At 42.9% G+C, this 15,845-nt stretch overlaps 1 protein-coding gene across 1 annotated transcript in view; it reads left to right on the top strand.

Annotated features, from left to right (window-relative positions):
• The window catches only part of EML6 (EMAP like 6), a 744,128-nt gene that overhangs the window by 705,361 nt on the left and 22,922 nt on the right, over positions 1–15,845 (top strand). Inside the window, 1 exon segment of the mRNA XM_030195849.1 lies at positions 10,818–10,921. Within this exon segment, the coding sequence (XP_030051709.1) occupies positions 10,818–10,921 (104 nt within the window).

Consider the following 15,845-nt stretch of genomic DNA (forward strand, 5'->3'; position numbering starts at 1 on the left):
GAGGAGTGGGGATGGAGTTCTGATTTACACATGTATTTCATAAGCTACGTGCTAACATTTACACCTGCTCTTGAGCAGGCATAATATCCTCACCTTCAATCTAGGTGCTACTGCTGCTAGATTTGTGCTAGTGTTTTATAAAGTCACATAGGCAGCTATTTGTCTTTATATAATATTACCAAAATAGGCACCGTCCTGCTCACATAACCTAATAAAATTACCCTGTGAGGGGGCAGTTCTATAACTGGGCACTTCCATTTATTTATTTATTTATTTGCATTTGTATCCCACATTTTCCCACCTATTTGCGGGCTCAGTGTGGCTTACAATACATTATGAGTGATGGAAATACAATTTGTTACAGTACGCTTATGGGTTACATTGTGAAGAGTTGTGGGAAGACAGAGTAAAGTCAGGATATCATTTGGGAATAGAACAATGGAATAAAACAATGGGGAGTTGAGGGGCGATAAAACAGTATTAAGGGAACATAAACGCATGTTTGAATGGGATAAACATAAAGGAATCCTATTCAGAAGGAAAGGATCCTCAGGAGCTTAACCGAGATTGGATAGCAGAGCCGGTAGTGGGAGGCGGGGCTGGAGATTGGGAGGCGGGGATAGTGCGGGGCAGACTTATACGGTCTGTGCTAGAGCTGGTTTTGGGAGGCGGGATAGTGCTGGGCAGACTTATACGGTCTATGCCAGAGCCGGTGGTTGGGAGGCGGGGCTAGTGCTAGGCAGACTTATACGGTCTGTGCCCTGAAGAGCACAGGTACAAATCAAAGTAGGGTATACACAAAAGTAGGTGTCCTGATGCCACATGGTGAGTTCTATAACAGCATCTGGGCACCCAAATTACATTATAGAATACCTGTGTAACCAAGTATTTATGCACCTTACTTTTATGAGCCCAGAGCCATAAACCAGGCTTAACTGCGGTTATGTAAATATAGCAAAGATGTGAGTAACATACAGTATTCTGTGACATAGGTGTCACTACAGGGTGGCAAGTGCCACCCCAAAACAATTTCTTTCCATCCCTATGCCACCCCAGTTTCAGCCATTTGATCGGGCTGGGGAAACTCAAAACCCTACCTGATCCAGTGGCTCACTGCCCTGTTATTGCTGCATTCCCTAGGCTCTGAAGTTGCAGCATATCACATCAACCCTGGCCCACATCGACAACAGAAGCAGCATCAAAAAGATGTCATCTCCTGCTGCTATGGATCCACTCCTTGCAATTTCTTTTAGCTCTTAACACTAGAGTGGACCCATGGCAATAGGAAATTGCGTCTTTTTGATGCTTAATGTGCTCATGATGAGAGGAAGCTGCATGACCATTTTGCCTGGCACCGATGTCAGATTTACCAGTCTATAATTTCACAGGTTACCTCTAGAAGCCTTTTTAAAAATTGGCATTACATTGGCCAAACTCCAATCTTCTGGTTCCATGCTTCATTTTAAAGATTTAACATGTGTCATTTTTTGTGTATACCTTACCTTGATTTGTACCTGTCTTTTTCAGGGCACAGACCGTATAAGTCTGCCCAGCACTATCCCCGCCCCCCAACCACCCGCCCCGCCTCCCACCACCGGCTCTGGCACAGACCCTATAAGTCTGCCCAGCACTATCCCCGCCTCCCAACCACCCAGCCCCACCTCCCAACACCGGCTCTGGCACAGACCGTATAAGTCTGCCCAGCACTATCCCCACCTCCCAACCACCAGCCCTGCCTCCCACCACCGGCTAAGCTTCTGGGGATCCCTTCCTTCTGAGCAGGATTCCTTTATGTTTATCCCACGCATGTTTGAATTCCGTTACCGTTTTCCTCTCCACCACCTCCCGCGGGAGGGCATTCCAAGCATCCACCACTCTCTCCGTGAAAAATACTTCCTGACATTTTTCTTGAGTCTGCCCCCCTTCATCTCATTTCATGTCCTCTAGTTCTACGCCTTTCCCATCTCCAGAAAAGGTTTCGTTTGCAGATTAATACCTTTCTAATATTTGAACGGTCTGTATCATATCACCCCTGTTTCTCCTTTCCTCCAGGGTATACATGTCAGGTCAACAAGTCTCTCCTCATACGTCTTGCAACGCAAATCCCATACCATTTCGTTAGCTTTCTTTGCACGCTTCCATTTTTTTAACATCCTTCGTAAGATACGGCCTCCAAAATTGAACACAATACTCAAGGTGGGGCCTCACCAACGTCTTATACAGGGGTATTAAAACCTCTTTCTTCTGCTGGTCACACCTCTCTCTATACAGCCTAGCAATCTTATAGCTGGAAGTTCATTTTTCAGTTCTGTCAGTACTTGGGATTTATACCATCCAGTCCAGGTGATTTGTTACTATTTAGAGAGAGATGGTGTGAAAGATCTGGTGGTTGAGAAATAGTATAAAGAGGCAGGACTGAGGAAGGGCATAAAGAATGTGGGACGAGAGAAGTTGAACAAGGAGGAGTGGAATGCTACTGTAGGCTCTTTATTCTTTCCCTTAACCTCTACTCAGGTGTCTGGAGGGATTGAGTTACAGAGAAGGAGTTGGGCTTGTGATAGAATAAGAGTCAATTGTAGATAGATAAGGGCTTGGAGATGGTCAATACTAAAGGTAGAAATGGAGGACTAGAGAGTGAGTGAAAAAGAGAAAATAGGCCAGGAAAGGAGAAAGAGAGAGAGAAAAAACGCAGTGGGAGGATTGGGAAAGGAATAAAAGTGAGAGACTGAAAGTTTTTGAGGGTCCTGTTTACTAAGGTTTGCTGTAGGCGCACAAATGTTTGGGGCTTAGTAAACAGGGCCCTTAAGTAGGTGAAAGGTGAAAAGAGTGAGGACTGAGAAGGCAATGAGAAATAGTCTGCCTATGAATAGAGAAGCAGAAGAGGGAGTTAACTGTCAGACAGATGTAGAGAAAGAAAGGAAAACAGGAGGAGAGAGAAGAAATAGGAGATACTGGTAAAAGGATTTAGGAGAATAACATAAGGAAAGTGGAAAAGAGACTGGAACCAACCCAAATAGAAAAAATGTTAAGACAAAGATAAAAAGAAGAAATATTTAAAAATTTTTGGACATGGGATGTATCAGCTTTTGGAAATTTGCACATTTTCTGTTTTTGTATTTTTGCATTTCTGTTTCATTCTTGTATTGTACTGCTTATAGAGTCTGATTTTCTTGGATATTTCCATTTCAGTTTTTGCCTGCATATTTCTGCTTTTAATTTGTGGTCCCCTATTCTGTATTAGGTGAAGGTTTTTCCGTGTTGTAACAGAAGTGGATTCAGCTAACATGTAATGTCAATGTACGAATCTGTAACAGTCCAGATTGTTTTAATTTACCTGTAGTAGGTGTACTGGTGCCCCAAGCCTTGTGTAATATTTACAGTGCTGACTTTTCATTTGTAGTGTTGCTGCAGTTTCAGTCCTGATAAGGCTATTTTGATGTTGTAAATTTGCTATGTAAGTTGAGTGTCTTTTTGAAGGGTCTTGTATTATTTTTCAAAACATCTGGCAATGGAAGGAGTGTGTGCTGTTCCTAAGTTGGCATCACAATTTGAATATGCGCTCCCCTATCATGTTTAATGTGTTTATTTTCTCCTTAGGATTTGTTCTAGAGAAAGCAGGGTTCTGAACTTTTACATATGCAGATGGCATTATAGTGTTGGTCCATGTTCAGGAGACATTTGATGAAACAAGAGAGACTATAAATATAGGAATGCAATTAATCCGTGATTGGATGGTACAACACAGGTTGAAATTAAATGATGATAAAACAAAATTTATGCTAATTATTAAAAATGAAGTTCCAACTTTCGACACTTCTCTTACCCTAAATAATTCTAAATATGCTCTTTCATCCTCAGTTAGGATTTTAGAAATAATGATTGATCGGTCCTTATCTCTGTACATACAGATTAATTCTATTACTACTACTACTACTTATCATTTCTATAGTGCTACTAGACGTACGCAGCACTGTACACTTGAACATGAAGAGACAGTCCCTGCTTGACAGAGCTTAGAATCTAATTAGGACAGACAAACAGGACAAATAAGAGATAAGGGAATTACTAAGGTGGGAATAATAAAATATGGGTACTGAACAAGTGAGTAAGGGTTAGGAGTTAAAAGCAGCATCAAAAAGGTGGGATTTTAGCCTAAATTTGAAGACAGCCCGAGATGGAGCTTGTTGTACCGGGAAGTTTATTCCAGGCATATAGTGCAGTAAGATAAAAGGAACAGAGTCTGGAGTTAGCAGTGGAGGAGAAGGGTACAGATAAGAGAGATTTACCCAGTGAACGGAGTTCCCAGGGAGGAGTTTTAGGAGAGATAAGAGTGGAGAGGCACTGAGGAGCTGCAGAGTAAATGCACTTGTAAGTCAGTAAGAGGAGTTTGAACTGTGTGCGGAAATGGATAGGGAGCCAGTGAAGTGACTTTGTGGAGAGGGCTAATATGAGCATAGCAACACTGGAGGAATATAAGTCATGCAGCAGAATTTTGAACAAATTGAAGAGAAGAGGTGAGAGATGGCAAAGTGGGTAGACCTGTGAGAAGCAAGTGCATTAGTCTAAGCGAGAGGTGATAAGAGTGTGGATAAGGGTTCTGGTAGTGTGCTTGGAAAGGGCAAATTTTGGTGGTATTATAGAGAGAGAACCTACAGGTTTTAGCAGTCTGCTGAATATGTGCAGAGGAGGAGAGAGAGGAGTTGAAGATTACCCCAAGGCAATGAGCTGATGAGACAGGGAGGATGAGAGTGTTATCCACAGAGATAGAGGATCAGTCTTGGTCATGTTTAGTTTTAGATGGTGGTGAGATATCCAGGCAGTAATGTCAGACAGGTAGGCTGATACTTGGGCCTGGATTCCTGCTGAAATTTCTGTAGAGGTAGATCTGGGAGTCATCAGTATAAAGGTGATGTTGATAACCATGGGATGAGATCAGAGCACCAAGGGAAGAAGTATAGATGGAGAAAAGAAGAGGTCCCAGGACAGATCCCTGAGGTACACCAACTGATAGTGGGATAGAAGTGGAGGAGGATCCTCAAGAGTATACACTAAAAGTATGATGGGAGAGATAAGAAGAAAACCAGGAAAGAACAGAGCCCTGAAATCCAAGTGAAGACAGCGTATCAAGGAGTAGGCTGTGATCAACAGTGTCAAAAGCAGCAGATAGATCAAGAAGGATAAAGATAGAATAGAGACCTTTGGATCTGGCCAGGAACAGGTCATTGGAGACTTTAGCAAGTGCTGTTTTAGTTGAATGAAGAGGGTGAAATCCAGATTGAAGTGGATCAAGAATAGCTTGAGATGAAAGAAAGTAAAGACAACAGCGGTGGACAGCATGTTCAAGTATCTTAGATAGGAAAGGGAGAGGGAGATGGGGCGGTAGTTGGAAGGACAGGTAGGGTCCAATGAAGGTTTTTTAAGGAGTGCTTACTATGGCATGTTTGAAGGCATCAGGAACAGTCGCAGTGGAAAGTGAAAGATTGAGGATATGACAGATAAAAGGGATGACAGTAGGAGAGATAGTGCTAAGTAGATGGGTGGGAATAGGATCAGAGGAACAGGTAGTTAATTTTGAGGGAGGAAAGAAGATGTGCAGTTTCCTCTTCAGTGATTTCAGAAAAGGATGACAAGAGGCAGTCTTTTACAGTCTTTCTTGTTGATGAGAAAATTGCATACAATCGCAAGTATTTTGATACTGTACATTTTAGACTCTAGTCCAGTGTATCCTTCTATCTAAACTCGATTATTGTAATTTGATTTCTCCGAGGACAAGCAAACATGCTTATTCTCATAAGTGGGTAGACGCCGATTCAGATTGCCCGGCCATAGAAAACACTAGAGCTTTAAGGAGCGCGAACTGCGCTCTAGTGTGCATGCGCGAGTGCCTTTCCGCCTGCAGTATGACGCCTGCCTTAGTTTTCATTTTCCATGTGAGGAGCAGCTGCTTTTTGTGGTGGCACCTTACACACCTGGTTACAACATTTCTTCTCACTTTTCGTGTGCCTTTCGGCGGGTTTCTACCTGCTTTGTTTTGCCCTTTCAAAAAAAAAAAGAAAAAAAGAGAGACCTTTATTTTTTAGTTAGTTTGCCCCGCGTCTAAGTTTCCTTTCTTTTCAATGCAGGCCACTTCAGGTCTGCCCGGTCGGGTTTCTTCTTTTTGTGCCTTTCTCCTTTTTTCAGGCACCTAGCGTCTTTTCATTTAGCCGGAGCAATTTTTCCTTCCATGTCCACGAAGACTCCCAGTGGCTTCAAGTGTTGTACCAGGTGCAACCAGACCATCTCAGGGAAAGACACCTGTTCTTTGTGTGTTCAGTTCCTTGGGCCCAACCATAGTCCTGCCAACTGTGTCCTCTGTCTTCGTATAAAAAAGAGGACCCAGGTTTCCCAGGAGGCTCAACGTGCAAAAATGATGGTGCCAGGTCCGGTTCCTCAACATTGGCATCGAGGTCAGAGGCATCGATGCCGAGTGTCGCACTGACATCGGGAGTCACAGTAGGGATGGCTGCTCAAGACCCTGTGACATTGGAGCAGTGTGACATCGAGTGGGTCTCCATCTGTCTCGAGGCCTTCTGCTATGCAGACCCCTGGGGCCCGTCCCATCGTCGGACCCAACCCCGAGGCGACGGGAGGATTCAATGTCATCCTTGTCGGCATGGAGGAGCATGGGTAATGTGCATCAGACAAAGGTCAAGAAGCACCATCACCGATCTCACCAGCCTGCTCAGGCTCAGCCCCAGCATGCTCGTTCTCGTCAACAGCGTGTGCCTAAGGCCCCTGCTGCTCCCCAGAAAAAGCAAGGGGCAAGCTTTTGACTGGCTCCAGCAGAGCATAACCACAGTCAAAAGTGTCTATCCCAGATGACTTGCCGGTCCAGGGGAGGTTAAAGTTTTTTCACCAAAAGTGACCTCTCATAACCTCTTCAAATAGTCTGTCTTGCATACATCCTCAATTTTGATTTCCAGACCTCCAAATTATCCACCAAGAGCCCACTCCTTTAAGCTCTCAGCACAGGCAGTTGCTTGCAGAGGAACTCTCTGCCCTTCTCAAGGCCATGTGATTAACCTGTTCCACCAGGGGAAGAAGGGCAGGGATTCTATTCAGTACTTCCTTGTGCAGAAAAAGACAGGGGAGATGCGTCCCATCCTAGACCTAAGGGCCCTGAACAATTCCTAGTCCGTGAAAAGTTCAGGATGGTTTCCCTGGGCATCCTTCTTCGCATGATTCAGGAAAAAGATTGGCTGTGCTCTCTGGACACATCTTGATACTCCCAGCCCACCGTAATTATCTTTGATTTTGGCTGGGAACATATCACTTTCAGTACCACGTGTTGCCTTTTTGGCCTCTCTTCAACTCCCAGGGTCTTTACCAAGTGTCCAGCAGTAGTCGTAGCATCACTACGCAGACTACTTCCAGCGGACACTCCCCCGCTGTCCTTCAGGTTATCCAAAGGGGGCTTGACCAGCCCCTTCAGACATGCAGTTGTGTGCCACAAGCATTGCATGCTTTTATGGTACTGGAGGTAAAGGGCGTCATTCGCTTGTTTTGTGGGGGAGTTTTATTTTCATTTACTGCCAAAATTCACCGCATGGTTTCAGTGGAAACTGGCCCAGCCTCTTGACTGGGAACATCCCCCACTCTCGTCCCTCTGCTGCTGCTGCTGCTGCCACCCCCCCCCCCCCCCCCCCCCGAGCATAAGAAGCTTCCCTCCTGGGCCCATACACATGTAGGCCGCTGACCCTAGGTCTACCTTACTGTCTTGGTTGGCTAGTAGCAAGTTGGGGCAGGAGTGGTCCTCAGTTGCTCTTGCCCATCCCATGGGGGAAATTAATAGGAATCTATAAATTCCAACTAAAGAAACTAAAACAACTACACTTTAGTTCACTCATTGGTAGCACTTAGAAAATTAACTATTAACTCCGTTGCAGCATTTATTAACTAGTAACTTGATGTTATCAACAGATGAATTGGCTCATTTTTTTAATCGAAAATTGAAAAAAATTAGACACTATCTTAAAACAGGATGTTAGTAGCGAACCTGAATTTTTAGACTATAATGCCAGTTTACAGGAAGGGATTATAGCTGAGAGGAATTGGAGTACATTCAAAATCCCTGAATTTTCTTTGAGTCATTTATGAGAAAGTATTCCTCCTCATACTGTGCTCTAGACCATTGTTCTAATTCAGTATTACATTACAGTTCTCTGTACTTTAAGAATTATATGTATGCCTATATTACATCTATTTTTGCCATCGAGGCAGGAAGAATTCTCTTCATGCCTATACCAAAGAATGCCAAATTAAGTCCCACAGAGGTTATAAATTATCGATCAATAGCATCTATGCCATGTCTCACCAAGGTTATGGAGGGAGTAGTGGCAAGTCAGTTGACAGATTATATTGAACTTCATAATACACTTCCCCCTCCATTATAAGGATACAGAAATTACTTTAGTACTGAGACATTGATAACATCCCTATGTTCAGAGGCTAGGCGAGAAATCAGTATGGGCCATAGAGTCCTTATGCAGTTTGATATGTCTGTTGCATTTGATCTTGTTGAACGTAACATTGTACTGAACCTGTTAACACACTATGGCATCGCTGGCCTTGTGTTGGACTGGTTTGCAGTTTTCTTTAAAGAAAAGATCATATCAAGTTTTTCGCGTGATCCCTCGGGTGATCCGTTGGTGCTTGTCCGTTGATCACCTCCTCCTCGCCACTCTTAAGCCTGTTTTGGCCCGGGGCGCTGTAGTTCACTGCTTGTCTGCTGTGACTGCCTCTCCCTCGTTCTTCCTCCTTTCTGTCGGGAAGTCTGCTGCCTTCGCACCCTTGGCCCAAGTGATCTTCAGGCAGGTGTGTTGGAGTCGCTCCCCTGCTGATTCTGCCGGCTCTTCCTCCTGCCGGTCTGTTGGAGGAGCAGTGGCGGATACCCTTGTCTAGGAGGACCCCGACGGTTGGTGTGGTGGAGGAGGTCCTTTTGAACCACCATCTTCGATCATGCCCATTAACTCTGGTGATCGTTGCCGCAAGCTACTGCTGTCTCTTCAGTGGCTTGCCTCTTTTCATATCTTGCTTGCCCCCTTGTTGCTACATCAAAAATTTCTGTCTAGAAATTTACACATGCAAGTTACACATGCATGTGGTAGCCCAGCCCATTGCCCACCAATGCTGCACCCATGAGTACACCTCCCTTGCATTTACACACTACTTAAACACACCCTTACACAGTAATGCTTATATGCTTATGCACATGGTAGCATTCTGTCATTTTGTGTGTGCAACAGGTATATAAATGCAGGCACACAGTCATAGAATGCCCTTTCAATGTCTAATACAAGCATAAAACATGAATGTTTCTTGTATTAATGATGAAAATGACATTAAGATGGTTTTTCTGGTTTATAAAACCTTTTTGTTTCCTGCAAAAGTGGTGTGGCAGAGGTGGTGTCATCCCTAAAGCTGACTCCTACATGTGTAAAGAATCAGAGCATTGCTGTATGACACCAGAGCTTGGATCATAACAAAAGCCACATAGGACTATGGCCCCTTTTCAGTCTATACAGAGCAGTGGCGTAGCCAGAAAGCAATTTTTGGGTGGGCCAACGGGTTGGATGGGTGGGCACTACAACCCCCACATCCCACACACACACACGTCTGTCCAGCACATTTAAAGTTATCGGCGCTGCCTCCACTCACCTCCCACCCCCACCGTGGCGCTGCCTCCTCTCCTGCACTTCATGGTCTCCGTCTCCCACCCCCGCGGCAGCTTAAGAGGTTGATTTTTTTTTTTTTGTAACAGACCGCAGAACTAGTCCCAGCGGGCTGGTCGTGTAGTTGCTAGCACCTTGGTAAACTGTATAGACTGATGCGATTATCTAGGTCTTAATCTAGCTCCCGGGAAAAAAAAATACCCGAAAGAATCAAGGCGATTGAGAGCATGTTCATCTTTGCCTCAATTTGCTATCGGCGCTGCCTGCCTGACAGCTGACAGACGCGGCGTGACAACGTCCTGCTCCGGGACCTTTCCTCTGCCGCGTGCATTCCGCCCTGCATAAACAGGAAGTTGAATCAACGCGGCAGAGGGAAGGCCCCGGAGCAGGACGTCGTCGCGCCGCGTCTGTCAGCTGTCAGGCAGGCAGCACCGATAGCAAATTGCAAGCGCTGCCGCAAGGATGGGAGACAGAGACCGTGAAGTGCAGGAAAGGAGGCAGCGCTACGGCGGGGGTGGAAGAAGGTGAGGATGGGCCTGAGACAAAACTGGGTGGGCCTGGGCCCATCCAGGCCTACCCGTAGCTACGCCCCTGATACAGAGCTATAGAAAAGGGAATATCCTCTGTGCTGCTCCTGTGTAGTAGGTATAAATTGCATTTGGTATGAAGAGCCAACATTGCACTCCTTCCTAGTCTCTATTAGTTCAGAGATTTGATTTTGGCCCTAAGAGTTTTAAACATAAACCCACAAGAATAGTTGCTTCATCTTTTTGTAGCTCTCAAATTGAAAATAATTGCATTTTTGTTTTCAATGTAAGTTTAATGATCAATCCAATATAATAACTTATCAAGGTGGTCAACAATATTGCACTGGCTTGGGCATCTGACAACTGAGCCACCATAATCAGGAAAGAGATACATCCAGTAGTGTGTTTCTTGTAGGGTAGCTAAGAGTAAACCATGGAAAGAGAATTTGTTGGAAAATGAACCAGGTGAAACAGCTCAACAGACTGCATATTTGGTTTTTAATGTATATTTTATATGTGGGTTGAAGCAGTATATTTAGATTTTATAAATACAATATTTGTAAAAACGTTTCACCTTTAGGTATCAACTGGTGCCTATAAACGTCAAGTTCACGAGGTGCCATCAGGAAAACAGTTGACAGAGCTTGCACTAATAGAGAAGATAACATGGGCCACCTGGACGAGGTAATTGCAAAGAGTGGTTTTACCTCAAATAGCTATTCAGCTGTTTCTGTTATAGAGGTGCAAGTGCAGGAATACTGCAGGACTACTCAGTGTATGCTGACTTCATATCTAGGATTGTTGCTAGTTTTGTAAAAAGCTACTAAGCAAGACCAAAAATCAAGATCAGTAACTGCCTGGATTCCAAGAAAAATACCAGTCCAAATGTCAATTACTTTCTCTACCATGTTTAGTCAAACTGTGCATTTGGTCACTGTCAATAGGTACAGAAGAATCCCAGACTGTTTCCAAACCATCAGCCCTAGACCCAGTCTCAGGCAAAATTTGGCAACCTTCATCTATTGCTTCATAAATAAGTCTCAGTTTTCCCCCCAAAGAACTGGGTAAACTAATTGCAAATTGTTACCAAAATATGAGAAGGATGCTTTACTTGGAATAGTTGGTAGTTGTCTTACTACAGAGAATAACTCTCTGGGCCTACTTTCAGCCATTTTCTTAGCTGAAGAGTCAGCTTGCAGAAAAATCTCTGTTTCAGTATCATGATCAGGGTTTCTCCAGTCCTGCCAATCTGGATTTCAGGATAATCACAATGAATATGAATAAGATATAGGTCTGCATGCATTGACACTTCATTGTTGATATCCTGAAAACCAGTCTGGCAAAGAATGTGCTACTGCTGGGGGGGGGGGGGGGGGAGTTCAACCTTCCATGTAAGGGCAATTTGCCCTTATATGGAAGGCTGACCCCCTAGAGGTAGTACCATGAGTACTGCCAGGAGTCCGTGAACACCATTTCGTACCAGATGGGGCCCCCTCCCACTACACCACTAGGGTAAGTCCTGTGGGTTCTTGTGGGGGGTCAGAGTGGATCAGAGTTGGGGGGGGTGGAGGAATGTCAGTGCAGTGCTGAGTTGGAGAGCAAGTGTTGGGAAGTGCTGAGTTGGGGGAGAGCATCAAAGAATTGGATTGGAACCTGGTGGCCATGACCTGAAAGTTATACTGGTGTCAGCATATATTCAGTGCCAGCAACTGCGTAGCTAAGCAACCAAAGTTAGAGCAACTTTTCTGCAGTCCTATCTGGCTGCTCCTCAACTCTGTCCATCCACTGCTTGGATTCCCTTTGGGAGGTTAGAGCCAATATTCAATGGAACATATACACCTAAATGCCATTATTCTAACTATTTACATGCTTAACTGGTATATAAATGTAAGCACCCTATGTTATAGAATTAACCACAACTGTGCTTACTTCTAAGCAGCATAGGCATTCCAGGGGTGGAGAATAGGAGGAATGGGGTGGGATTGGCATTTATGCCTGTACTTTAGAAACTATGCACGTTTGTGTCTTTTGTTTCTGGCATATACATAAAATTATATCTGTCTTAGAGGTCCAACCCATATAGAAGAGATGTACAAAACTATGACATGGAGTTTATACTCCATTATCGTTTAGACATGAGCTCCCATTATGACAGTAGATTTGGGAAGTTCATTCTTCAGGGTCTTCTTAAAGATAGGAGCTCAACTCCAGCCATCTGAGGACACATCTTTATTACTTCTGGTTGTCTTAATGTTTCTTCTTGTAACACACCAAAGATAGTTATGCTGTACTATTGTGTGTGGTATTTTTTCCCATGTGTGATATTATAGTGCATTGCTTGTCTCCAGAGAAAGCAAAGTTGCTCACCTGTAACAGGTGCTATCTGAAGTTCACCAGTCACACAATTCCTCTCTTTTTGGAGTTGAGGTGTGTAGAAATTGCTGTTGTTGTCCAGAGAGATCTTTAAGAAATTCCTGGGCAGCTCTGAAAAATGTGTTTATATTGGCATTGTTAGGATGTCATCACCCATGTGTGTGACTTCTAAACTGCTCTCTTCAAAGAACACCTAGTACAAGTAAACAACTTTGTTTTATTTTCCTACCAGAGCTGGTGATTGGGACCCATGGGAAAAGAGATGTTGATTCTAAGGCTCCAACATTAGGGAAATAACTCTAAATTCAGGACTGAATCTATAGTGGGACATTGGAGAAAAGAAAAGCCACTACCCACTCCATACAAAATAAATACATATAAACCCAGAGCAATGGTAATTAATAAGTTAAAAGAAACCAGTTATAAATGATATCAAAACTAGCTAAGTAACAATTTTATTGAATAAACCTTTGAAAGTTCACCACAATATGGATTATAATTTGACTACATAAGAACAAATAAAAGATAAACCATGAACAATGTAGCATCAAAAAAGTCTCTTTTTTTAAATTTTATCTTTATTCAGGTTAAACATTTATCAAGAGAATTATGTTCTTAAACAGAAATTTTCCAAACTACAGGTAATCCCAAAGAAAAGAAATAATAACACTCATTCTAAAGATCACACTTGGAGATCTTATACCACATATGAGAGGATCTAAGAATAAATGGACTCTAAAATGGATAATTATCTTATAAAAATACAAAGAAGAAAAAGAACAGTCACAGCCGGGTATCTTATTTAAATCCTAATTTAGCTAGAAAAGTGATATATAATTCGTAGCTAAGGTCCCTAAGATGTGGTCTGCAAAAAAGTACGCAACTGGGAAGGTTCATTAAAAAACAAAGGACTCGTCCCGCAGCTGTGTTATGCACTTACAAAGGAAATGAAGAAAGAACTTTCCTTCCAAGGAGATCACTTGTTGTCTCATGGACAAGAATTGTTTCCTCTGTTCCTGGGCTTTTGGGTTTTTTTCACAAACATAAGGAAAATTTTGAATTTTGGAACCAAGAAAATCAGCTCCTGAAAGCGGAAATAACAGCACATGGCTGAGTTTTTATCTTGCAGGAATACATAAGATACAATCAATGTTGTTCTTCTAGTAATAAAGTATTTGGAAGTTTCTAATAGTCCAGTGATATCCAAAGTTGATTTATTAACACCCACAGATCCCCCCTCTCTGCTCTTTAAATTGAATTTTCAGCAGTGTTCAAATGTGATAAAATATTATTTGGAAACTTCAACACTTCGTTCAGATATCTATAAAATGAGCCTTTTGATGAAACTGAGTAGACCTGAGAAAAATTCATTAAATGACGTTTAAAAGTTCTAGCTGAATTCTCCATATTTTCTCATTTCATACGTGCTACAGTTGTATCTTGTGCCAAAGATGCCATCTGGGGTTTTTTTTAATCACTTTAATTTCCTGTTCAAGTCTTTCTTTCTCTTGCTTATTCCTGGAAGTCCCCAACTTCACAGCTTGGGACTTAGGAAAATATTTTGAAGCAATTAAGGCAAAGGTTAAACAGACCTTATGCATGGATGCTATCACCAACCAAAATTCATCCAGGGTAACTTCTGCTGGTCTTACCTGGGGAGGTGCAGTCAGCAAGGCGGCAAAAGACTCTTCACCACTGCCAATCTCACCCTCCACGGTGGATCCTCCCCTGGAGTTCTGAGTTGCTCTCAGAACTGCTGTAGCCGCTGACAGTGCTCGAGAGGACTCCCTTTCAGCCATAGGATCCAATGCTGCTCTCACCATTCCTGACTCAGCATTCTCTGCTCCCAGATCACCAGCGGTAGATTAGGAGACAGGCTCAGTGAGAAATCACTGCCCAAAGAGAAGCTGTTCTCTCTCTAGCAGGAACACCCAATTCCACCCGGGACCTGGTCCGCTGAATCAGCGAGGAGATAGAAATAGAACACTGGGTAGTGTTTATGCCGAGCTACATTGGATAATGTCACCCATATGTAGTAATATATGCCCTGCTGTCCATGGAGAACATCTGCTACAACTGAGTAACTTCACTTTATCTACAGTTTTTAAGGGTCTGCTCCCCTAAGTTTCTTAATCATATAGGATGCAAATGCCATGATGTGGAGCAGTCTTTTCTAGTGTTACTCTTAAGTCTACCCCTTTACAGCCTCATTTCATGATTTCCTTTTCTAGAATTTTTGTTCTGCTAAAAAAATAGCTTCTTATGCATTATTTACAGCTTTGACATATTTGAATGTTTCTATCATATCCTCCCTCTTAAGACTATATGGGGTGGTCTGATTTTCCCCTTCCTCTTCAGCATATCTAAAGGAAAGTGTTACTGAGGAGAACCAAAATAAATTGTAGTATTTACCAGAATATCAACACCCCCCCCATTCAAACCCATTTAGCCAGAATCGGCACCTGGCCAGTTAAATGACACTTATCCAGTGATATTCAGCAGGGGATAGCCGGTTATCCCCCATTGAATGTTCCCAGTTATTGCCTAGGAGAAATAACCGGTTATATCACGCGATATAGCCGGATGCCTACGAATATTCATATCTGGCTACTGTAAATGGGCATATTGGGCCACTTAAATAGTTAGTATATCTTTAGCCAGTTTAAAGTTAACTGGCCATCTTCGAATATGGACTTAGCCGGTTAACTTTAAACCGGCTAAAAATAAACCAGATATTCAATGCCTGTGACTGGAAACGGCCTGGCATTGAATATCCGGGCTGACCGCCAGCCGTGGGAGTTAGCCGGAATCCCTCCCGCAATCTGAATATCAGCTTCAAAGTCTTTAAAAAGAGAATGACTGTCCATGAATTAATCAGATGCCTGACATGCTTCAGCATGAAGCCTGCATCAGTTAAGTTGTTTTTTTTAATTTATATTATATTCACTGCTATGGTGAGCTTTTAAAGGTTTATTCCATAACATTATACCTAGCTACAGTAGTTTTGTTATCATTTTAGTAAACGATTTCTATTAACTTATTTATTCCTATTGATCTTGTTTTATTCTGACAGTGAAGAATCAGCCAGCAATTTAAACAAAAATATCTGTTTCTAGGGGCATATGTGAAACAATTCAGTAACAACATTTTGGTGCCAATTTTTTGTTATAGAATAGGGATGGGACTTGATATACTGCCTTTCTGTGGTTACAATCAAAGCAGTTCACATATTATA

The sequence above is a fragment of the Microcaecilia unicolor genome, chromosome 3, assembly GCF_901765095.1.
Source record: "Microcaecilia unicolor chromosome 3, aMicUni1.1, whole genome shotgun sequence".
NCBI classification, from domain to species: domain Eukaryota; kingdom Metazoa; phylum Chordata; class Amphibia; order Gymnophiona; family Siphonopidae; genus Microcaecilia; species Microcaecilia unicolor.